The 25,668-nt window shown below is 37.8% G+C and overlaps 1 protein-coding gene across 1 annotated transcript in view; it reads right to left on the reverse strand.

The window, feature by feature from the left end:
• Positions 1 to 3,522: 3,522 nt before the first annotated feature.
• Positions 3,523 to 25,668, reverse strand: part of TRIM33 (tripartite motif containing 33) — a 159,557-nt gene continuing 137,411 nt past the window's right edge. Inside the window, 8 exon segments of the mRNA XM_044000548.1 lie at positions 3,523 to 8,644; positions 8,724 to 8,774; positions 10,336 to 10,488; positions 12,300 to 12,374; positions 13,945 to 14,068; positions 19,108 to 19,454; positions 21,956 to 22,115; positions 22,907 to 22,970. Coding sequence (XP_043856483.1) covers positions 8,432 to 8,644; positions 8,724 to 8,774; positions 10,336 to 10,488; positions 12,300 to 12,374; positions 13,945 to 14,068; positions 19,108 to 19,454; positions 21,956 to 22,115; positions 22,907 to 22,970 — 1,187 coding nt within the window. The 3' untranslated portion in view covers positions 3,523 to 8,431.

A 25,668-nucleotide genomic window follows, 5' to 3' on the forward strand; every position in this document is an offset into this window, starting at 1 on the left:
ACTCAACTAGATATTCTATTGATCTCCTCTTGATGTCAAAAGGTGAGGAAGGTGGGGCAGCTAGGTGGCGCAGTGAATAGAGCACCAGCCCTGGAGTCAGGAGGTCCTGAGTTCAAATCCGGACTCAGACACTAAACACTTACTAGCTGTGTGACCCTGGGCAAGTCACCTAACCCCAACTGCCTCACCAAAAAAAAAAAAAAAAGTGAGGAAGGACCCTAGCATAGGAGGTTTATTTATTAACGTGAGTCAAAATTACGGGAGAAAACAGATATTAGCAGGCACAAAGTCATCAGTAGGCAGGATCAGTATCCTTGGTACCCATGTCAATAAAATCAGAGCTTTGTTTGAGTACATTTGTTGATTATGGTTACTGTTGCTATTGGAGGCCAGGAATCCTTTTTCTCAGAACCTAGATTTTTTTGTGCTCTCTTTAAACTAGGCCTTCCAGGGACTGTCTGACCAAGTCTGAGGTTCCATAATAGAAACTATGATATTGATTTTGGGGGGAGGTGAGGCAGCATAGTGTTTTCTTCTGATACATAGGTTTAATTGGAACCAATCAATAAGTACATAAATAATGTAACATATACAATTTCGAAATTAACATCAAAATTTCTTTGAGTAGACATGACTTAAAATAAGTGCATGCTGACAATAACAATCCAAGAATATTTTTAGAGGTTTGGAATTATTTTAGAGTTTACTAGAATTTGAAGACATTTTCAAAGAGTTGATTGCTTTTTAAAGGTGAAAAGAAATATGACTTGATAGGTCATGGAATTTTAAATCCAGAAATATTTCAAAGATCTGAGAATCTCAGGCTTCAGACCTACCTTTTAATCTACCTACCTATACAGTGGTCTCATTTGCCAAGTAAGGGCTCATCTTAAGCATGATCTCTTACTAAAAGGATAAATTGCATTTAAAATTTTGTTGCCGGGGCAGCTAGGTGGCGCAGTGGATAAAGCACTGGCCCTGGATTCAGGAGGACCTGAGTTCAAATCCAGCCTCAGACACTTGACACTAGCTGTGAGACCCTGGGCAAATCACTTAACCTTCTTTGCCCTGCCAAAAAATTAAAAAAAAGAAAGAAAAAAATTGTTGCCAGAAGCTGTTTCAGCCTACCTGATGAAGCAGATTTACTCTTAGGAAACCTACCCTCTTCACCTTCTGTATTTTTCCTCTTTAGCCACATACCAGCTAATAAAAATGATTTCTTAAATCCACCTAATCTAGCTTTTCCATCTTTAATTATGAAGATGGCCATCTCTTTTCCCTCACCCATTACCTACAATTTCACTGGTATGTGGAGATCTAGTGCAAACCTTCCCTTCCTTATGGTAGATTCTCTGAAATTTATAGTCAGTCTTAAGTTACCAGAGAGTCCCGAGAGGTTGTGTGAATTGCCTAGGGTTATATGGATAGGAAGTGCTAAAGATGAAACTTGAACCCAGGTCTTCCTAATTCAGGAAAACATTTCTTTATCCACCATGCCAAGCTGCCTCTTTCTTAATAGGTCACTTACTATCTAGCACCTTATACTGCAGTTATTTGCATGTTTCGTTCTTTACTGAATTATAGCCTTCTTGAAACAAGGATTCTATCTTGCAAATATCTGTATTTCTCCCCATGGAATGGTACCTTCTGAACAGAGTAGATACTCAAATGCTGAATTGTAAGGGAGACCCTAAATCCTTCATTGTTCCCTGTGAATAGATGCTAAACTAGTGGGTTAAAAAAAAAAAAAGCAGGAAGCCTGCCACATCTTTTCAATCTAGAAACAATGTTATTTCTAAAACAAAGTAGGGAAAGTAAGTAGGTGACTTGGGCCATCCACTCAAGTGTCCATTCTTAATAGTGGGAAAAGGAAATTCCTTGCTATGGCTAAGACACAAAAGGTCTTGGTTTAAATTCAAATCAGTTTGGGGTTTGAATCCTGGCTCTATCGATTTGCTATGGGGGACTTAAAGAAATCCATTTTATCTTCTCTGGGTCTAAATTTCCTCCTGTGTAAAAATAAATGATTGGGGTCATTAGCCTCTGAAAATACTACTCATCGGGAGAAACTAGGTACCTACAACTCTGTACTCAGAATATAACAACTGGTTCTGATAATATTTGGGTTAGTCACTTCCAGGGTTTCATTTTAGATTAAGACATTTGTATATATATGAAAGAAATCTGATATATCAAGAAATTTTGTTTGTGGAAACAACACTTGTAAGATGTGTTATCACACACAAATCATGGCTCTGAGAATGTTCTTATATGTATAATGGGGGTAATAATTTTACTTATGTATTCACAGGGCTATTGTAGGATCAAAGGAGATAAAAGCACTGTGTAACAGAAGCTATCATTAATTAGGTTTAATGAGAAGAGTTGGGTTATTAGGGAAATTTGTACATAAGAATAAAGTTAGTATCATGAATTACCTGAAAACACACGATAAAGCTGTGGGCTGCTGGCAAAGCACAGAAGATAGACAAATAGACTCACCTCCCAAGCAGTTTAAGGAATGGGGTGGCTTTGGGGGCAAAGGCTCTGAAACAATCAAGAACTGAAGAAGCTGTTGGAAACTGCAAATAACTGCTGCTAGAGCTTACCCAATAGCTGTCATAAAAGCCAGTTGCAATTCTGGCCATATGTGGGTGTGGCCAAAAGAGCCAAATCTCTGAAAATGAAGTATGGTGAGAACCACATGGACAGTGAAAGAAATGGGAAAAAAGGAGCTTGTGTCAAATGAGTTTTGTATCCTTTCCTCAAAATACATTATGTGGCCACTTGCCCTTTAAAACTACTACAATTTAAAATAGGTGCTTATTTGGCTACTCCAAAGACCAGGGAATGAATGTAGGACAGGCCTATCCTCTTAGAAGCTTATGGGATTTAAGAGAGCTGGCACATCCTCCCGACTGCCACTTTGGCAAGTCCACTAAACCCTTGTTTCCTTATGCTAAAATGGGGAGCATCACTATCTTTGACTCTTCTTTCTCACATATTATTAATTTTTAAAGTATTATTTGAATTCTAGCTATTCTTCCCCTTGGAGCTAAACTGTTAAGTTTAAACACATATTAAATCTCAGAATTCAAATAATCATGATGGAAGCTCAGGAAAGTAAGCATTCATATATCGAATTCATTGTTGTTGTTGTTGTTGTTGTTATTCTCTAGAAGAGAAAGAGAACCATGACATTGAGGTGATATCATGACTTGCGGTGAATTGGATTTAAATGAGGGAGGGCTATGCAAGGTCACCAACCTACTTCACTTGCTCCTCCAGAGCCATCTGGGGCCAGTGGCAAGATATATAATCAGGATGACTGGAGATGGCCCTGGATGTTTTTAAGGCAACTGGGGTTAAGTGATTTGCCCAGCGTCACAAAGCTACTAAGTGTCTGAGGTGAGATTTGAACTCAGGTCCTTCCAACTTCAGGGCCAGTGCTCTATCCACTGCACCACCTAGCTGCCAACTATTTCATAGAACATTTAAAAAGAAAAAGGAACTCGATTTGAAAACTTTTTCATTTTCTAATTTAATAGAAATAACCAAAACAAAGTGGTTCTTAAACAATGCTTTTAACTGATCTAATACAACTTCTACAACACATTCCAGAGCATTTTAAACAAGAAATATTTACAGGCTGCTAATGTATTAAATAACCATAAAAAGAAAAAACTTGCCTTTATTACACACCAGCAAAAAACACAGGAACGGAACAATTAGGAACTGTAACCTCATTAAAAAATTAAATATGATTATTTAGAGAATACAATACCACAGAAACAGTACTTTTTTTTGAAGAATCATATTGAAGGATGAGTCAAGTTAACTATGTGCAAAAAAAAGTACCAGTAAATACTGGGAGCAAAAACCATCATTAAGAATGCTGTGAATTTAACCCTTTCATGTGTAGTTATTTCATCTACCTAAAAAAATTATCAGGCTTTCAATTGCACAAATCTTTTTATAGGCTTATATACATGTTTCATTGTATTTTCAACATAATAAATGCCTACATTTTTCAGACCAGTAGCAGACATGCATTTCTTTTTATGTTTGAAATTTAGGTCACACTCAAAAGGGAATGCTGCAATGGCACTTACAAAATGCTTTTAGTGCCTTACCATGTAGAAATTCAGCTAATTCAAAAGAACAGTCTTCAATTGTAAAGATCACTTGCTAGAAAAAGGGAAAAACTGAATTTTTGAACATTTTGTAGTTCAACAGTTATGTTAAAGTTATGTACTTTTTGAAAACTATTGATTCTCAGATTCAATAAAAAGCATTATTATAAAGGAACAAGTCGGCAACCACAAGGAACTATGGTGGAAGAATTTCTGTACATGCATTTTTAACAGAGTAAAAGAAACTGCCATATCCAAGTGTATATGTGACGTCTGAAATATGTCTATGTAAACTGTGGCATATAAATTTATTTCTTAAAAAAAGTACCTCCATTATTTACTCAAACACCTACTTTTAAAAAAATATGTAACTTTCCCCAATTTTTAAAATAAAATGCCACAATATATTGTCAGTAACTCCTGCACATTTATATTTTTATTTTTTAAAAGCTAGTCTTGGTGATATGCATACAAACTTTCCTATAAAATCACTGTCCAAAGGAAAGGATTCATATGTCATGCTATTAGGCAACAGACTTAAAGCAGTTTTATTGCTTTTCAAGGAAGAGACAACTGGGAGGGAAATACATGGAAGAACCTATGTCCAGAATGTTGTTATAATGTACTGTAATTTGGAAACATTGCTGCTGTTACCTAAACTTCAGTAGATTAGTTAGTAAAGAATGTTTTATGATGAGCATAAATGTAGATTTTCTAATTATGAGGGGATAAAAATTTCACAAAATATTTCATTGATCCAATGTTAAGGATGTTTGACAGCAAGTGGTGCTGAATGCCAGCTCTGACAAGAAGGAAGCTATCTGCACTTATAGTGCATGTCTGCTTGTTAAACGTGTGTATGGGATGGGGGAATAAAAAAAAAAAGCGGGGGGGAGGGGAGACGGGGGTCAGGAGAAAAGGGAATGAGGCAGGTGGTCTTGTACCCCTTTTTGGGATAGGAACACAGCCTTCATAGTACGTGGTAGGCCACAGTCCCAGGGCACAGTCAGGAGACCTGAATCTATTTAGCTGGTTAACACTAATCACTAGTAATTACAAGGCAGGATACCTGCTGAGGTAATTGATCAGTCCACAATTAGCACACTATACACTTTTCACATCTATTTCAGAACAAACTGCCTTTACGTCTTTGGATTAACTTAAAAAAAACCTTAGGGCCAGTTATAACCAAAAGTGAGATGTGATTTTGTTTAAAAAAGTATTCCTTTAAGCAAATATTAGAATTAGAAGCCTTACATCATTTGGCTATATCCAGACATTTCACATCATAAAGCAGAACACTCAAACACGACATCTCAGTATCAGGCCCTTCATTATATGATGGTATCTTGAAGGTTTATTCCCAGCACAGCATGTCCTAAAGCCTAAAGCTCCGAAACTCCCCCTACATGTATTCACCATGCAAAGTCATCCCTTCACAGCCATGGCACACTGGGCCAGGTGTTGCAAACTACACACATTTCAGCTCTCACAGATCACAAAGCTGGTTTTTACTTTAATGGCCTCGGTTTGGTTTGGTCTTGGGAGGGGGCTAAGGGTAGGTGTCGTGGGAAAGAACCGAAAGCATTGGACAAATGAGACTTTTTAAGGAATTTCTACTCTGAGGAAATATGCCAATAGGAAAATATTGAGATTCTTAAGGAAGACATGGACATAAGACTTCCAAAATAAACCAAAATAACCACCAACAACCTCAACTGTTATTCTATGTTCAAAATTGGTCTTCGATTGCAACAGAATAGGAAGCATGTTAATTTCTGGCTAATATTAACAAGGTCCAATGCTACTGCCACAATATAATATGGGATACTCAAAGGAAGTCGCCTTATCAGAGCTTACACTCTGGATAGTATGCAAGGAAAAAATGCAACTAAGTCTAAAGTGAATACTTTTGACCTTCAGCTTATTTGCTCAGCAGTGAATGGCTGGCTACTGGAAAAGCAGTATGATTTTCTGCACTTCAAATTCCAAATGATTTGAAGGATTTCTTTCTGACATGGTCTTTAAGCACCACATTCACCTTCAGAACCAAACTCGCCTTATCCCCTCTTTCCGATGGGACAATAATGAAGAATCACGAAAGAGAAAGCAAAGGCACAGCCCGTGTCAGGAAAGCACCCCTGCCCTCCCTCGCCCTGCTGACCTAAAAGACCTTCCAACAAATGTGTTTCCCCACTCATTCCAAACTGATAAAGGGAGGAAGTGGAAGGGAATGGGGGGGAGGGAAGACTCAGAGGGAGAGAAAAGTTCTTTCAAGTAAAAAAGGTAGCTACTACTTTTGGAGGAAAACTGTTGTCTGCAAACTTGAGTGAAATTCTAAAATATTTCAACACTTCTTTTGTAATTCAATTTACAGGAAGGTTTGGAATTTAAGATCACACAGGGAGGTGAGTCAAACCAGCACTTATGGATTCCATTCTGTTTTCTTTAATATTTTAGAAAGGCCTCAAGGTTATTTGTTTTTCTTCCCTTGGCAAATAAAAGAAACAACCCAAAGGAATTTTGTACAAGCATTTCTTTAGAGTGTTTTTGTTAGTTCAAAATGAGCCAAAAATATTTACTTCTACAGTACAGTTAAGTCAAATAATTTCATCTTATGAATGATCTATACTGTATGAACTACTCATGCTGAATGTATATTAAAAAAAAAAAAGGCAAAGGTTTGCCACAAATCTGCTTTGTCTGAGAAAATATCTAATAGCACATTCTTTTATTTTGGCCACCATATAACGGTCTCATTTGTCCAAAAAAAAAAAGTAGGACTTTAAAATGTTCTTGCTAACAAAAGAGAAGCCTGTACAAGGGCTAAATCACACATGTCTTGGATCTAAGCATTACTAATGAAGAGAAGAAAAATGAACCATTCCAGAGTAAAGTTGATTTTCCTGCCTCATAATGCTGTGATCAGGGCAGCAGAGGTGGGTGTACTCCAAGGACCGTTCAAGTGGGGCCTGGCTGGTTTCAGGCTCTGACTCCTGACCCTCTTCAAAGGCCTCTAAGTCCCCAGTTCATGCAAATGTCCCACTTGGTGGACGGACAAGTAATCTAACCCCACCGGGTTTGTTATAATCTTTTAGACATTTCATTCATAAGCTGTTTCTGAAGAAAGCTTTGAGAAGTCTGTTCTCTATTAAAATAAGATAGAACTTCAAAATATGAATGTGATGTTAGAAATAGACAGCATATATTACAAATCCATTCTTGATAGGAACATTAGTAAGAATACACATTAGCTTAAAAAACAGGCTCAGCAAATGTTGCCGATCTGCCAGAAGATCAGTTTACTATTTACAAATAAGACAAAGTGAAATACAGGAAATTTTACACATTTGGTAGTTGACATATTATTGTTTGCCAATAGTGGTCTATCAGAAAACTGATATGAAGGAAGACTGGATGACTGCCAGTAGTTACCTTCTCAGACTCAATTTAAATGCACACAAGACTAAATTAATTTTGGAACGAACATTCTGCCTGCTTCATGGGGGCAACAATACAATCAAATGAGTTAACCTGGGAAGTGTAATTGTGTGGGAGTGTGTTTCTGGATAGGACTCTAAGATAAATATGCATGATCCACAACTGAAAAATTACCGTATTTCTCTCTCTTTTTTTTTTTTTAGGCTCACCATACTGGCCCCAGTCCTACTTGTACCCACTATTCGGAAGACTGGGAAGGCTAACTAACAAGTGAAGGAATGGTTGAATTTTCTGCACCTAGCTATGAGAACCAGGTTAGTTTTCTGAACTAACATAGGTTAGGCCCAAAAACATTCAAATGAGAAAAACGAATTGATTGAAAATCATGATTCAGTGTTGAGTCCACATTAGAGGGAAATTTGAGCGATGCTACTTTCACTTTAGCTAGACAAGAACTCAGTATTGGGAATAATCTGATTTAGTAACTGTACTGGTCCAGTCCTAAGAGAAACATTATCAAGCAACATGACTCAAATTATTTACCTGTACAGCCAGTATCCTACACCAATCTAAACCACACATGATCACCAATATTCGCCCATCTCTAAGTGTGAGAACACGGAGACCCGTCCTCTTCAGGAAGAACAGGGAACTTCAAATCAATTGTTTTTCTTTTATGTCTGCAGTAAAGCCGTCCCCTCTTTTTGACAAGAATGTTTTCCGTCCAAACATTTTTCAATCTAATACTGTCTAAAAGCAAGCTACCAGCTTCTTCAAGGAGGTGGCCACTGTAGGCGGGACGTTCCAGCAACACTTAAGTAAGTTTTTACAATGTTCTTTAGGTCCGTGATGTCACTCTACTTTATATGCACAGGTCTCTCATCTGATTTTAGGCGTTTTCGGCGTGGCTGGATAAAGTCTTCATCAGAGTCCTCAGTTATCTCACCATCATCCTCTTCTTGCTCAAATTCTGGCAAAGGTGGGAAGGTCCTGTCTGAGTAGATTTCTGTGAGTTTCTCTTCAAAGTACAAAGCCACTGATTTCCCTGCCTGTGCTACTTCTGAATCAGCCTGCAAACAAAAGATAGGAACATTTACCTATTGGTAATGCACATCCCTTCACCAAGTGTGCATGGTCTGAAAAGCTTACCTTCAAATTAATCTCTTGTGTTTCTGCATAAACTTGAACAACTTTCATCATCTAAAAAGGATACCAGAGTCAAAAAAAGGGAAATTATAATCCTTTCTAAAGTTACGAGACTGCATAGGGTCGGTGACTAAAGTCAGCCATAAAGGGAAAACAGATTGCTGTGACCAATCAATTGCTTAAAAAAATTCAACAGAACACACCTTCTTTATTAGGTTCTGTTTCTGAATTCACAGCAAAACCATATTAATTTAAACCCCACTAATTCAGAATTTGTAATAATTAAGGCAGGGGCTGAGCTGAAGTACCTGTGCACTATACAGGAAAAAGGGATCAAAAAGCAAAGGATATAACTAAGGTTATAGGAGAAATGGTTAACCTATTTTCCAACCCTTTAAAAAAATCACTTTAGCAATATTCATTTGCATACAGAACTATTTTATTTATTAAGTAAGTATAGTAGGACCTCTTTGGCATCATTTTGTCAGCCATTAGTCCATGTTACTAAGCATACTGGAAATAAAAGAACTTCACTGTTAAAAAAAAAACACAACCAATTTAAAATCATACTTTCCCCCAATTCTATTCCAAATGAATGAGATTTTATTGCAACTATCTTAGTACTGTCCTTCGCCTTGATCCCAGTCACACTCATATGAAAAACAAAAAGAGAAAATGGAAACTCTTTGTAATCTATTTTAAGTAAACAGATCTATATCTCACATTTCCTCATTTTTGTTTGAGGTAGCAGTACTAGTAAGGGTGGTGGGTAAGTAAAAATCCACAGGCAGATGTACCTATCCTCATGGACATTAAATGGGACTCATGGAATCAGAGAGAACCCAGAACCAACATTGTTAGAAGCCCTGGAGTCTGAGGACAAGAATATTTCCAAAGTAGAGCCTTTTTCTCCATCTGTCCCCAGCTCTCTGCCCCCCCCCCCCCCCCGCCAAAGCTTTTCTTGAAGAGGAGTCTTGATTTCTTCCCACAAGCAACACAAAATCTGATTCTGTGACACAGATCTCTACCATATTTTTTCTATAGGACTAGAAAGATAACCTTTGTCCTTTCATAAAAGGCTAATGAAGTAAGCTCTCAAAGCTGCAATGCCAGCCAGAAAATTCAGTATCAAGGTTCTACTCCCAGCCTACAGCTAGGGAAGACAAAGTATTGAACATTAAGTGGAAACTGCTTTCTGCGAGGAAGTCTGAAAATGACAAACTTAATTGCATATGCATATGCATATATCATCTCAGGGATCTTTCTGAATTTCTACTTGAAGTAAGCTACTTATAAGGCTTACTATCTACCTCAATGTTTTCCATGGATTTGAAACCTCATCAGAACCTCAGAATACACAGACTATCTTTGGACTCTGGTAACAAAAGAGAACCTTTAACTAACCAGGAAATCTTTTTCAAAGATCTTTTTCTTTTGTCAGGCTTTTGTCACTGCTTCCCCTAAGCATGATAAATTTTCTTATTTAGAAATGGTGAAATACCCACTTATCAGTTCTAATGAGATAGATTTTAAAACTTTAAAAACGGATCGTTTTTCTGAGTTTGAAAGAACTTTTTGAAAAACCTAAGGCTCTACATCTTGGAAGCTAACATACTTCATTAAACCTTTCACAGTTCTTGAAGATCAACCGGACATCTGCCACAAAGTCATCTGGGATTTGGTAGTGTTGGGAATGTTTCTTTTGAAGCTTCTTTTTCACTGTGGATAAATCCATTGGTTTCTTTATAATTTTATAGTAGTTTGGTATCTGAAAAAAAGGAGAGAAATAGAACTAAATAATTCCCTAGTTGTATCATGCTATTTATTCAAAGAATGAAAAGGTGTGATTAGGAAATTTATGGATTTCTTTAGAAATATTTCAGTTTTAGAGACAAATGGCTAATGAATTTATAGAACAAATAAATGTTTTAAAACTCTTCTACTTCAATCAATAAAGATATTTTCTTAATAAGTATATGACAAATCCCTGATAGAACAGGCTCTTTGTGGTTTACAGGCCATTAAACATTTAGGTATTACATACTTGATGTCAATGTATATAAACAGTAGATAACCTACTGATCAAAGGTTATAATTGGCTCATGAAAGCAACAGATAAAACACGAGTAAATGTGAAGCAAGAGACTCCCATTACAAACTATACTGACAGCAACATGGTCATACAAAGGTGCTCTGACCAGCAAAGGGGGCGGGGGGGGGGGGGGAGAGAAGAGAAGACATTTCCATAGAAATAATACAGAAATCTGTATTTGCCAAACGTGCACATTTCCTATGCTTCTCTGTCAATAACGCTTATAAACTCTGGTTTCTACCCTCTCTGTCAAATTTGCTGCTTCAGTATTTCATAATTTAACTGTTTAAATAGTCACCAAAAAAGAAACAAAATCACTTTTTTTTTAGGTGACTGGCCCAGTCACACAGCTAGAGTCAAGTGTGTGAGGCCAGATTTGAACTCAGGTCCTCCTGAATCCAGGGCTGGTGCTTTATCCACTGTGCCACCTAGCTGCCTCATCGCTACCTTTTTCTCCAGCATCCATACATTGCATAGGAACACTTTCCTATCATCTGGAAGTCATGGGGATATTACTGTTTATAGGGAACAAAACCTCCTCCCTGTTCCTTTTTCTAGGCATTAGTTTTTATGATTTTACATTTTCCTCTCATTTTAAATTTAAGAAAGACTGTAGCATCACACAATTGTGGAATAACCAGCAAAAACCATGTAACCACCACAGAATGTTAGAGTTTGAAAAGACCTTACAGGTATTTTAATCTGAATTTTACAGATAAGAAAACTGGATCTTAAAGTAATTAAGTGACCTCTTCAGTATCTCAATGTTAGTTGTGGATTAGAACTTAGGTCACCCAACCCCTACTTCTGGCCTAGTAGTCTTTGCACTGTCCCATAATTCCACTCAACTGGTGGATACTGGGTTTTTAAAAAGGCAAGAGTACAGAGCAATAGAACCCTAGTTGTACAACAATGAACACCACTGGACTCAATCCATTATAGATTATAGAACTTTTATCTCATATAAAGGAATCTTTTTTTTTTTTAAAGACAAAACAAAAATCAACCATTCAAAATCTCTCTTAGTTATTTCTTTCATGATCAATGTCCTCATTATGGTGTTTCTGGGAGCAGTCCAATCATCAGAGCTAGTGTTGGTAATTCAATTTAATTTTTTTAGAATGGTCTATAGCCTAGTTTCTTTTCAGGTTCAACACCTAGAAACAGAATTTGAGAGCTGAAAAGGATTTCATAGGATCACTAGTCTAACCCTCAGAGAGGTTATGTGTTTTTCTGTTAAAGGAAAAGCTACAGCCAGGACCCAGGTTACATGACTTTCAATCCAGCAGTCTTCCCCATGAACCAGTTTTCCTAGAATTTTAATAACTTCTAAATCTCGAAGTCAATAAAAACATTATTAAATGAATACTACACATGAAGTTTTAATAACCGAATTTCACTGTCATTTTGCCAAATTCTACTCTAAATTGTCATTGTCCTTTAAAGAACATTTCATCAAAGCTGAGCATTAAAGACAGACAACTCACCGAAACAGGAACTGGTTCCTGGAATTCAATACTCAGTTCATGGCAATAGAGGTAAAGCAGTAGACGTTCACATTTCTGGCTCCCCCATAAAAAAGGTACAGAAAGAAAACTTGTGAATTATTTTTTTCCTTTAATAAGATATTCTTTAGAATTTGAACAATCTTAATTCACTATTTATAAACTGTTTTTTAAGAGCAGTTTGTGCATCCAAGAAAACCTGCTTTATTTCTCATTAGAATTAGCATGACTAAGAATCTATTGATAGTCTTTAATCTCGAAGCCATCTGACATAAACTGAGAACCTAGATTTGGACGGACTTAAGATAGAATTTTATACATGAGGAAACCATGAAATGATTTGCCTAAACTCACTCAGGTACTAAGAAGCACTTAAATTTAAATCCATGTTCTCTGACTCCAAATCTAGTATTCTTTCTGCCAAACCTCTTTTTTGTTTTGTTTTTGCAGGGCAATGGGGGTTAAGTGACTTGCCCAGGGTCACACAGCTAGTAAGTGTCAAATGTCTAAGGCCGGATTTGAACTCAGGTCCTCCTGAATCCAGGGCTGGTGCTTTATCCACTGTGCCACCTAGCTGCCCCGACAATGTCTTCTTAAAAGATAGATCTGATAGAAAATAAATAGCTATGAAGTGAAACTAATTTTCTTAAAGGTTATAGCTAAAATTATATGCCAATGGCACTTCAAGCCATATTTCTAAGTCAACTTTTGTTTAACTAATAAACAAATGGTAGGGAGTAAAGAACAATTCATTAATATCTCAATAATGGACTCTGCAGAACACTTAATTTTGGATGGGAAGAGGCACAGTTCTTTTACCTTCTATGATACATTACAGCACATATTAAAATGAACATATAGGAAATATGTTTAACATGAGTGTATTATATAGTCCCTATCAGACTGCTTGCTGTCTTGGGGAGAGGGGAGGAAAGGTAAAGAGGGAGAAAAATTTGGAACTCAAAATCTTACAAAAATGAACGTTAAAAACTATCTTTATATGTAATTGGGGGGGGGGGGAGGAGAGAGAGAAACACTTTAAGAGAAAAACAACAAACACATAGCACCTATTAGCAGAAAGCAGCATGCCCAGTGATCAAAGATCATCAATTTGGGATAAATATTTGAAATGAACTATCTATGTATAGATTACTGAGATATTATAATAGTCATATTGTCATGTCAGAATTAATATAAAAAACTTCTTGCATATGGATCTCTTCTCTTACTGGTTTGAGGGGGCAGAAACTTTCTTCTTAGCACTCAGCTAAAATATAAATTTTTTGGGAATTAACCCCACAATCCACTACTTAAGATCACTAATGTCTGCAAATGAAATCTACTTTAATATGGCTAAATGATCAAATATTTCTTCAAAAAGTAGGTTATTATCTAAACCAAATGCTATCTCCTATCTTCAAATACTAGCTACTTACTATAAAAACTTATTTCACAGTCACAAGACACTACAATGTAAATTAAACCAGTCCAACCAACACTTCTAGTTTCCAACTTTAAGACTAGCCCTTTAGTGAAAATTATGTGAACTAAGTGTTTAATACAAAGAAGTGTCAAGTAGGCATATCTTGCTAAAGCCATGATGATAAATCAACTATTTGGCACTTACCCTTTGGTCCATGGGGTTTAAGCCCTGTGCAGTTTTTCCCTTCTTGCTGTGTTGCAAATTGTCACAATCATATTCAACTTCAGGTTTTCCAAGATCTCTGCAAAATGTGCAAATCCATTCTCCACTACAAAGGGAGACACATAATCAGCCCAACTTCTCAAGATGACTTTACCAGTTCTTTTCCCATAGGTGTATGTGCCCCAGCCCCAGTAAAATAGACACAAGAGGAAGTAATTAATGATACTATAAAAGAATGAAAGGCTTTCCAAAAGGGTTCAATGCAGTTTCTTTTAAATACAATATTCCTCTTGTACATGAAACAGAATCCAATTTACAGATCTCTAATTCATATACATCTTCAGGAATGCACAGTGACATAAAGTGAAGTATACCTATCTGTCCTGTCTGTTAACTGGTTGGATAAGACTATCTTTTACTTTTGTCATGATACGAACCTATTTATGTGGGAGCTGCAAAATCTTTGCCAAATGCTATCTCTGTTTCTAGTGTCAGAATCCTAAATTCCAGGATTCTGGGGCACTTTGGGGCATAAAAGAACATGGAATGATCCCAAGGAAAAAAGATTTGGCTCTTTTAAAAAAAGAAGGAAAAGAGAGGACCTATAAAACGTAGGTGTTCCCAAGATCTAGGTGAAAACACTTAAACAATTTTGAGATAGTTTTGATGGAGGTGGCCAGAGGGTTAACAGATGAACTAAGACCTGAGTCCTTATCAACAAACAATATCAACAGAAGCCTAAGGAAACAGTAACCAGGGACCATTAATAGTCATTAATAACTGGAACACTGAAACCAGCATTCCTGGATGACAGGAAACAGAAACTGTACACAGAAACCAGACCTCAAGACAAAGAGATATCCTCAAAAAGAGACCCTTTGGGTCTGACAAGTTTAAACATGTTTTAGGAACATGCGCAGAAGGAAAAAATGTGTCCTTTAGTTCACCTCATGACATTTATGATGTGGGCGGGAAATTTGGGGTCATTTAGACCCCCCCAAAACATATCTCCGGTGAAAAGGGGGATACCTTGGGAGATGTCTTAGGACCCCAAGAATTGCAAAATAGTATATGAACCTCCCACAAGGAGGAGACTAAGATAACGAGGAAGTAATTTATATTTTTCACTATAAACATAACCATTTCCATATCCCTAATTGAGACACCTTTCTCTGTGGTTTCTCTCTGTGGCCTTGTAGTCTTTTAATAAAACTTAAAACAGAATCAAAATCTTGTAATTCTTTGAGATGCCTCATGATCAATTCCTACAACAGGTTAACCATATATATAATATATGGTTTATATATATTACAGAGAGAGAGAGGGGGAAGGAGGGAGGGAGGATTAAATATTTTCAGAGAACAGAACTGGTCAATCAGTGCTCTGCTTTAATCAATCAGGATTAAAGTGTCAAAGTGTTTTTACAGCTTGCCTCAATTTGGTTTTATACATCTCTATTCATATATTTGTGTTTGGATTCAGAAATGAATATATGTCAATGTCAGTTCAAATCAATTTTAATTATAAAAAACTATGTTTGGCACTGGCTAGGTGCAGTGTGAGAAAATAATTATTAATAATCAATGTCTTAGGGGGCCCAGAGATCTCTTTCTTAGTTCTCCCTCCCCCTCCACTCAAAAGACCAGCTCTCCTAGGTCAAACCCACCAGATCCTAAACGCACAAAAGGAGCTTTGGGTGGGGATAAGATTCTGTCTAGATAGCCCAAGGACTTACATGGGATTAAACCATACCTCAACAATGGATTTTGCCCAGATCAGCTTGGGGGAGGGGTGTCTTGAATTCCTTTCTTTGATGTCATCCTTGAACTTCATTATAATATATCCCACCTTCAAGTCATGTCAACAAATTAGATTTAAATAATGCTAATCAATTAGCTTTGATTAATGTAGAATGACCCGCCTCTTATCAAAAGGGATAAAAAAAACCTGGACAGGTAGCCATATGCTCTTACACACTCTCTCTCAGGTCTCCTTGGAACCGCATGCTGTCTCTCTAGGGAATCACATATGCTTTTGGGGGTCTTTTCTCCTGCTCACGCTAACTGGCATGCTGAAGCGCGCTCGCGCTCTCTCTCTCTCTCTGCCTTCTCTCCCACACGGCCTGGGACCATGAGAAGTAGGGAGACAGGTGGTCAATCCCATACTGGTATAATATTGATAAATTAATATAAGCTTATCCAAAACCTCTGTCTATAGTAATTATTTTTAAATATCACAGCAGCATATACACAAAAATGAAAAACAAAACTACAACCCCCTGGTATAGCAGAAGGAATGAGACATATACAAAAATAACAATAACAAAATAATAGAATGGGAGAAGTACAGAGGAATGACTACATTGCTATGACACGAGAGATTTAGGGATGTAAATGTCACTTTTGGCTCATGGTAACCTGAGGTCTTGAATGAAAAGGAAGATTTCAAAAGGTGGAGATGAGAAGAAACAATTCAAGGCATGAAAGATAGCAACAAGTGGTACAGAAAGGCAGTATTTGGTGCATGGTGAGTAGTGCAGTTTGGATAGAAAATAAAGATTTTAATCTTTTATTAGATTGTGGGAGGCCTTGAATACCAAGCTAAGGAATGTACTTTATTCAGTATGGAATTAGCAGGCAGTGAAAGATTCTAAGCAGGAGCAGGACATTATTAGATTGTACATTGAGACATAGAGTAATGTCTCAAAGTTCTGGACTCGAGGAAGGGATAATAATAGTAAGGAAGTCTCAGCACAGTCCAGATATCATATATACCTCAAAGAGATCACTTAATCTAACCTGCTCATTTTACAGATGAGGAAACTGAAGGTGAAGTGATTCAGCAAAGGCACAAATTATCAGAGGGTTAGATTTGAATCCAGGTCCTGATTCCAGTACTCTTTACTGCATGAGTAAAAGCAGAGAAAGGGGACAAAGTGGAGTAACAATGCAGGGGTAAATTCAACAACAGATGAGGAAGGAATGAGAGAAAAAGAAAAATAATCCTCCAAGGATTCGAATCTGGGTGAAGCAGATGGTAAGAGGAACGTTTTCTGTAGCAGCAGAGATGCCCCACCCCTGCCCCCTACTTTCTTATTCTGCAGCATTCTGAGTCCTTCACTGCTCTATCAGGAGGTAGGCAGATGTTTCATCATGAATCCTCTAGAATTGTGGTCAGACATTTTGTTGATCATAGTTCTTAAGTCCTTCCAAACTATTTGACTTTATACTGTCACTGTCTTTGTATAAATTGTTCTCAATCTGCTTAGTCAGATCTACATCAGTTCATACACATCTTCCCATGTGTTTCTGAAATTGCCCCATTAACCATTTCTTACAGCACAATCTGAGAACAATAAAAGGGTTTAGGGTATATTCTAAAGCAAAATTTATCTATCCGCTTCTACTTGTTCTCTACCAAGGATGATGACATGGCATAGTGCCAAGAATGCAAGTCAGAGGATAGTCAGAGGATCTGATGCTTACTACCCATGTAACCTTCCTGGGGGCCTGGGTTCCCTCATCGGAAAAATAAAGGGTTTTGATTGGATGGCTTCTGAATCCCCTTTAATTCAGGTGCTGTGATCCACTGACCTCTGAACCAGCAAAGAAAATAAATAGCAAATATGGAGCTGATAGTTCAGAAAAGTGAGGTAATAAACAGAGTAAAGTGACCTTAAATACCTTTGAAGAATTGTGAGTGCTGCAATCACCGACCCATTTGTCACTGACATCTCTGAGAATATGAAGAAGAGATCCGAAAAGATAGGGAGAATTATAAACGTTGCCTCAATTTACAAAAAATAGGGAACAAGAATGGAATTTGTGGAGTACTCTAAGACCAATGACCTAATTTCTCAAAAATTGTAGACTACATTAGGCAGTGAGTCTGGAGTATACCACTGACCCCTGAACAGAGGAAGGAGATAAATGAGGAATTTGTTTCACGAGCTTGGCACAGAGGTAGGATGAACTAATGATAGAGGATTTCAATCAGTCAGTGAACAATCCTTTATTAAGCATCTACTACATGCCAAGAACCGGGCTAAGTACTGAAGATAAGAAGAAAGGCAAAAAATTGTCCCTGAGCTCAAGAAGCTATAGTGAACTGGAGATCACCCCTCAGGGAAAGCACTCAAATGGAGGAGGCCTCTGACAGGCCTAAGGTAAGGCTCTAGCTGAGACCTGAAGGAAGCCAGGAGGCAGAGCTGAGGAGGGCCCCCACATGAAGCATGAGTCCCTTTCTACAACAACCCCAAGTGGTCCAAAGTATATGTTTGTGGAAGTCCATCAGCAAAGAACTCACTACCTTCCAAAGCAATACATTCCAAAATGACAGAGTTCAAATCTATATCCCTACAGCTTTATTTATTGCTTCTAGTCATGCCATGGAGCACACGACAAATTGAATTCCTCTTTCACCAGATAACTCTTCAAATATTTGAAGTCAATCATCACAAGCCTACAAATCATCTCTCCTCCGGGCTAAACATTTTGTTTTGTTTTGGTTTTGTGGGGCAGTGAAGGTTAAGTGACTTGCCCAGGGTCACACAGCTAGTAAGCATCAAGTATCTGAGGCTGGATTTGAACTCAGGTCCTCCAGATGCTCTGTCCACTGTGCCACCTAGCTCCCCCCCCCCCCCCAGGCTAAACATTTTTAATTCTTGTCATCAATCCTTGTAATAAGTATTATGCAGCAAATCCCCTTACCCTATATTCCACCCTACCTCCACCAAAAGCTGTTACTTTTTTTCTCCCCCTATTATGTGCAAAAATACCTAAGAATACAAAATTTGAAATGGGGTTTTAGGCATAAAATTGTTTTATGGTGATATTTAAAATAAACTTAAGTGTAAGAAAAAAGAGCAGTCAAGACATTTACTATATAAGAGATCAGAAAATGGTGTATTCCTGTCTTAATAACTTACCATTTAATGCTGAGACTTGGTAAAATTCAGTTTTTCTACATGTTAAAAAGGGGGAAGTTGTTTAAGCTGTCATGGGTGACATGGGAGGCCTCTTGGCAGAAATAAGGGAGCTCTAAATTTATAGAAAAACAAAAGTTTTGGGGACCAGATTCCTCAAAAGGAGAACAACATGAAAATTCCTAAGAATTTCAGAAACAATAAAATTTGTCTTCTTATACCTTGGAAAGCTGAGAAGTGTTGGAACATGACAGGTAAGGTGAAAGACCTTTGGACACTTTTCACAGCATAAAAGATCCCCTCCATTTTGGCACACAGCACACCAATCTTCATTTGGGTCATCTTCTTTATTGTTGCCTTCTCCAGTCCTTGCTGAACGATGCATTAGGTTTCGCATTGGAGATTTTCCATTGACAAGACTGCTGAGGCTAGACTGTTTACAGCTTTCACTGATATCCATAGGTTCTGTTTTGACATGATTTTCCAAGCTTCCTAATGCATCCAACTCACTCTCCAGATGCAAGTTGGTTGAGAGAGGTGGCGTCAAGCTGCTCTCAGGACTACTCAACTACAATGAAACGATAGCATCAAATTTGGATAGAACCTTTTTTTTTTCTTACAGGGAAAAATCATACTGTGTTATGAAAATTAAGTCCAGAGTTTACAAAAATGCCCTATAAACAAATCTAAGGTTTTTCTTTATCATAAGAGTGCATTATAATTGCTAATATATTTTAAAAACTTTTCTGATATTTCTGAGGATCCTACATCACTTATCATCATCTTATAGATAGCTAACTTTTCACTATTTATGCAAATGTGATAAGAGAAAGTCACATATCATCCTAAAGTCACTTAGACATCTTAGGATTCTGGGATTACTATTTACCCTATTGATGATTTTCTATAAATATATTATATTAGTTGGATAACAAAGGGAAATTATTTCTAAATTTTACAGTTGACTGTGGGTCACTATTTTCCACTTGCGGACACTTACTTAGGAAATCTCCTGAAAAACTGCCCCGGCCATACATCTTTCTGAAGTTGTAGAGTTTATGAAATGGAAGAGGAAAATTAGCCCCGTCTGATCATAAACCCTTCTGGAAATCATCAGCCTTCTATCGTATTACTCCAAGGCAGATACATAAAAGTAAGATTTATTAGGGTCTCAGAGAATGTGCTACCTGTTTACATCTGTTCTATGCTTGCATTAAACTTAATTGTCCGAATAAAAATCCACTTTGCCTGCCAGCAAAAAAAGAAAGAAAATTGAAAAACAAAAACAAGCCTCTAGATCTTTTATGGCCTTTATCCTAGAACATTCTGCCACTCAAATGCACAGACTTAGGGCAACTGTACTCATCTGTGAATAATGACTGAACTCCCCAGCAAAATCTGCATTCATACAATCTATAGAACCAAACTGAGAATGAATTGTGGACTTATTCAACCTTGTGACGAAGCTACACTTGCTATAGGCCAACCAGAAAGGAAGTCATAGAATTTGGGCAGTGGAACTCAGGAAATAATGAACAATAAAAATTCACTAAGACAAAAGGAGTTTGGAGGTTTCTTTTCTTCACCTGTGAAACATTTGTTTTGAAATATTCAAACTGAATAAAGTAAGGATAACTATTTTGTAAAGAAAACAAAACCAGAAAACCAACCAGAAGTCAAGTAATAGTTATTCCAATGATATTAATATCGTGTGCCCCCTTTCATAATTCACATCTTCCTAGTAGTCATTAGGATAGAGAAAAAGGGCACAGAACAATAAAACTAGACTCCTCCTTGGCAGGAGCCTCTGAGTTGATGACTGTTAACATGGACTTTAATGCACATAAATATAGAATCTGGCATCTGTAAAGCAGAAATCATTGACACTTGAATCACTGTCGAGTCCCACTCCCTGAATTCCAGACTATAAAATTATTTTCACAAAGAAAACCTGAAAGATTGTCAATTTCTCCCTGCTACCTATGAACCATTCATGTCTCTCCTATCCATAAAAACCTTCACTTGATCCATCCATCCCCACTAGCTGCTGACCTTTATCTTTCATCACTAAATTTCTTTAAGGAAGAAATCAGAGCTTCACTCTTCTTCCCATAGGCCTCTAAACTCTACGGATGATTCAAATGAAACTGCTTCCTCCAAAGTTCTAAATCTCCAAAGACCACAAAGTCTTCGTCCTTTCTTGATGGCTCTGAACTATCCGTCAACCTCTGGACACTCTCTCCTTTTTAGGTTTTCCTGACATTTGTCTCCCATAACTTCAATTTCCTTTGATGTATCTTCATCTAGGTCACAGCCTCTAACTATGGGTGGTCCAAGGCTCTGTCCTGTGGCCTCTTCTCTCTATATACTACCATGTGTCTTGTCACCCAGACTCACAACTTTGTTTTCTTGTTCAAATGCTCACTAACACTCATCCAACATAACCAATTTGTTGCCAAGTCCTATCAATATTACCTTCACAACACTGACATCCCTCTCTCTAGAACTCACACAGCCAACATAATACCTGGACTACTGAAAGGAGCCTTCTGATTGGATGCCCCACCTCAAGTCTCTTCCTACTCTAGTCCACCCCTCTACTCAACTGCCCAAGTATACTTCCAAGATATACTTCCCAAAGTCTATCTGATCATGTCACTCACAAACCTTGCTATCTAATAAGCTCCAGTGACTCCCTATTACTGCTTGGATCAAATATAAAGAATCCTCTGATTAGCTTTAAAAATCCCTCCCAATGTGCCCCCTTCCTAGTCTTGGGATATTCAGCCTTTCCTGAATATGCCACCTCTCTCCCCACTCTAATGCTCTCCCTCTGAGTTTACCTTCTAGTTACAGTGTTGGGCACACAGCAAGCCCTTAAATGCCTGCTGACTGACAAGATGAATAAGTCATCTGACTTGTTCCAGGACTGAAAACCCAAGAATGAATGATTCCTAGAATCACAAACACCCTGAACCAAATGGACTAAATAAGACAGAAGAAATGCCAGGGACAGACAAGCTTGTGACCTCCCAATGGTCTTCATTTGGGATCCCAAAGGAACCATACCATGCATGCACTCCTCCTGCCATCCTCTGTTTTCTCTTGTTTCACAGTTCCTGAGTAGCTGCATATTTCTTCCTCAGTCCCAGGTTCTTGCTTGACCTTTACTTGGTCAGATTTGAAGCTCAGACTTGCCTTCTCTGTAGTTCTGCCTGATGACCCACAGCTGAAAATCATACACATGTGAAAATATAACACATAAAAATAATTACTGAACTATGAGCAGCAAACAACTGGGTGGAGACAAGTTATCAATATTGGAGAAGATAAAGTACCTTACGATAAAATCTAGTTTCTTTTGTAACCTTTCCATTAAAAATAAGACACTGTTGCAATGTGGATTTAAAAAAAAAATTTGTGCTTTACAAGTTTTAAAAAATAAATTTCAGACTTTCAGAGGATGCCAGGACTATTTGATTTTAAAATACTAAGACATTTGTTTATTTAAAAAGTACTTAGCCGTGGAAACTGTCATTTTCCCAGGCAGTTAGTTTAGAACATTGATAATTTCATTTCTGAGAGAAATGGAATCATATCTGAGAGAAAGAGGGGGCAACATTGGTATTGCTAACAAGCAGGTTCCATTCATTTCAATCAAGGATGAAAACTGGCCTGGTACCTCCTAATGTTGGATCAATGAAGCTGGGATGAGCTCTATCCAGCTCCTAAAGAAAAATAAAAAGGCCAATAAACACTGGAGGTGTGACCTTAAATAGCATTAAGAATAAACATCTTCTCATTCTAGCTACAACCTTCTCCAGTAGCCATAACATCAATCATTTCTTTGACACCATATAAAGAAAAAGCCAAACTTAGACCTTTTCTTCAGCATGATACCGTATGATTAATGATCTTTACTAAATCAAGTACTTCCAATTAGAATAGAAAGTATTATTTCCACAGTTAACATCCACACCTCTCCTATACCAGATACTTCCAAGTGGCAGTAATACTTACCTGCCTCGACTGCCTGTGCTGGAGGTACTTGGTGGCCTCACAGGTGTGTGGGAATTGGATAAGCCTAAAAAACACCAGGGCAAAAAGCATGTCAAAAGGAAATACAAAGACATTTTGAATTGAAAGTACTCAAGTTATGCTTATTTAACCCAAATCAGTCGTTTTAGAAAGCGAGCCCTGATCTTCAGGACACCTAGAGAAACATAAGGTGGTCCACTTAGAAACTGTTCACTTGGATGCCTAGCAAATATTCTTTGAAGCCTAACAATATGGTTATAGAAAGTATATTCCTTTTCTATTGCTGACTCCAAAACCACACATAAATTCTAACAGATGCTCTGTCATAAACAATATTCTTCTGAAAAAAATTTTACTTGGCACAGACTTTCTTAAGAAGTCCGAGAATACAAGATTCAGAAGGTCAATGAGTTCATCTATGACATCTTCAGCAAGTCTACTTAAAAACTTTGGAACAAAGGTTGCCCGGTCTATTTCTGGACAACTCTACCCTGAAGCCTTTTTTCTTACTGAAAGTTTAAATGAACTCTTTGAAACTTCCATCCAAGCACTCTGTGGCCAGGCACAACAAGACTAATCCCTCTTTTCACTAGAGGGTCCTTCATCTGAAGACAGCTATCACAGTCCCCATAAAATCTTTCCCTCTTTAGGCAAAACATCCCCGTTCCTTTCTATGATTCTCATCTGACATGTTCTCGAATTCTCTCACAACAGCTTAAGATGTGGTGACCAGAACCGAAGAGAGCAGTCCAAACATGGCTTGACTAGGAAAGCAGAAGCATCATTCCCTTGAACATTATGCCTCTCTTGCTGCAGACAAAAACCGAATGACCTTTTGGTGTTGCCACGTCACACTCATTTCAACAAACTGTGTTCAAGGCAGCGTGCTAGGCACTAGCTAGAAATACATCCCCTCCTCCTTAAAAAAATGCCCCTGCCCTTAAATAGTTTACATGGGGCGTGGGGGGAGTACAACACATAAAACAATAAACAGACAAAAATAAACTTATTTTAGAAAGAAGAAAGCATTAACAACTACGGTGGATCAAGAAAAGCCTTGTAGGAGACGGAGGTTTGAACAGAGCTTTAAAAGACAAGGATTTTAAATGGCAGAAGGAGAGGATGCATTCTAGGCATGGGGAACAGAAGGCCATAGAATACTGACTTTAGGGAACAGTAAGTTGGTTTGGCTGCAATACCATGTTCACAAAGGGGAGAAATATGAAGTAAAGACAAAATGGAGCCAAACTGTGAAGGACTTTTAATACCAAACTGAAGAATTTGTACTTTGGCCTAGAAACAAAAGGGAGTCTCATAGTGAGCATATAAACCTGTAGCAATCTTTCACAAAACTTGTTTACGTATACCTCCCTATTCTGTACTGGAGAAGTTGGTTTTTTAAGTCTATAGGTAGGAATTTATATTTATTCAAATTAAATTTCCTCTTATTTTATTAGACACATTCTTCTAGCCTGCCCAGAGAAAAAGGTGATCAGGACGATGAACTTTGGGGATATTTTGTCTGATGAAAAGAAGAGCTGGGAGCAGAGCAAACGGTAACAAAATCATTATTTTCAAGGATCTGAAAAGATGTAAAGTAGAAGGATCAAACTTATTTTGGTTGGTCTCTGAGGCTAGAACTAGAAGCAGTCAGCAGAAGTTACAAAAAGACAGATTTTGGCTTAATCCTAACAATTAGAAGCCTCCAAAAGTAGAATGGATTGTTTTTGGAGGTAATGGTTCTCCCTACTCACAGGCTTCAAAGCAAGGACTAAACACTTCTCCCTGTCTAAACAGGGAGACATTCCTGTTTGGTAATAGGTTGGACCAGATGATAAATGAGATTCTGTGACCATTTTGGGTCCTAACATTATTAGCTATCTCAGTTTCATGTCACCTGACATTTATCATTGTACTTCCCATGATTTCATCCAAGTTACTGACACACTCCAAGACCCTCCTCTAGAGATGTTTCTCCAACTTGATACCAACCTACTAATGATCACTGGGGGAAGGGGAGGGGGGAAAGAATCATCATTTTAGCAGTTCTGAAAGCACCAAAGCCTATACTATCACCTCAGTATACATCTCTAAAATCTACTACCAGAAGGGCAGGAAAGACTTTGTCAAACGCCTTGGTGAAATCTAAGCATAGCTTGCTAAAGCATCTGGGCTGCCCTCCTCTGGACACTTGCCAGCTCATCAATGTCCTTCTTAAACTGCAGTGCCCAGAATTGAATACCCTACTGCAAAGGAGGTCTCCCAAGGGCAGAATACGGTGCAACTCTCACCTCCCTATTCTTGGAAACGCCTGCCCTCTTAATGAAGCCCAAGATTTCATTACATTTTTTTCACAGCTATATCATATTGACTCATACTGAGCATACAGTCCACTAGAACAACTGATAAGTATCCCATTTCCTTCTCCCATCTTACACTTAAGATTCTTTTGGGGGTGGGGGCCCAGCACACAAATGCAAGACTTTAAATTTATTCCTACTAAAATTTATCTATTAGAGACAACTCCATGATCTAGCCTAGCAGGACTCTTTTGGATCCCTGATCTGTCACTCACTGGAACAGCTATTCCTCTTAGCTTTGTTTCATCTACAAATGTGATGAGCATGCCAGCCATGCCTTTATCCAAGTCATAGACAAAAATGTTTAACAGACAGGGTCAAGTAGATCCCTGAGGTGTTTCACTAGAGATCTCCTACCATGCTGACATGGAATCATTAGTAACT

This window comes from Dromiciops gliroides, chromosome 4 (genome assembly GCF_019393635.1).
Source record: "Dromiciops gliroides isolate mDroGli1 chromosome 4, mDroGli1.pri, whole genome shotgun sequence".
In the NCBI taxonomy this organism is placed as follows: Eukaryota; Metazoa; Chordata; class Mammalia; order Microbiotheria; family Microbiotheriidae; genus Dromiciops; species Dromiciops gliroides.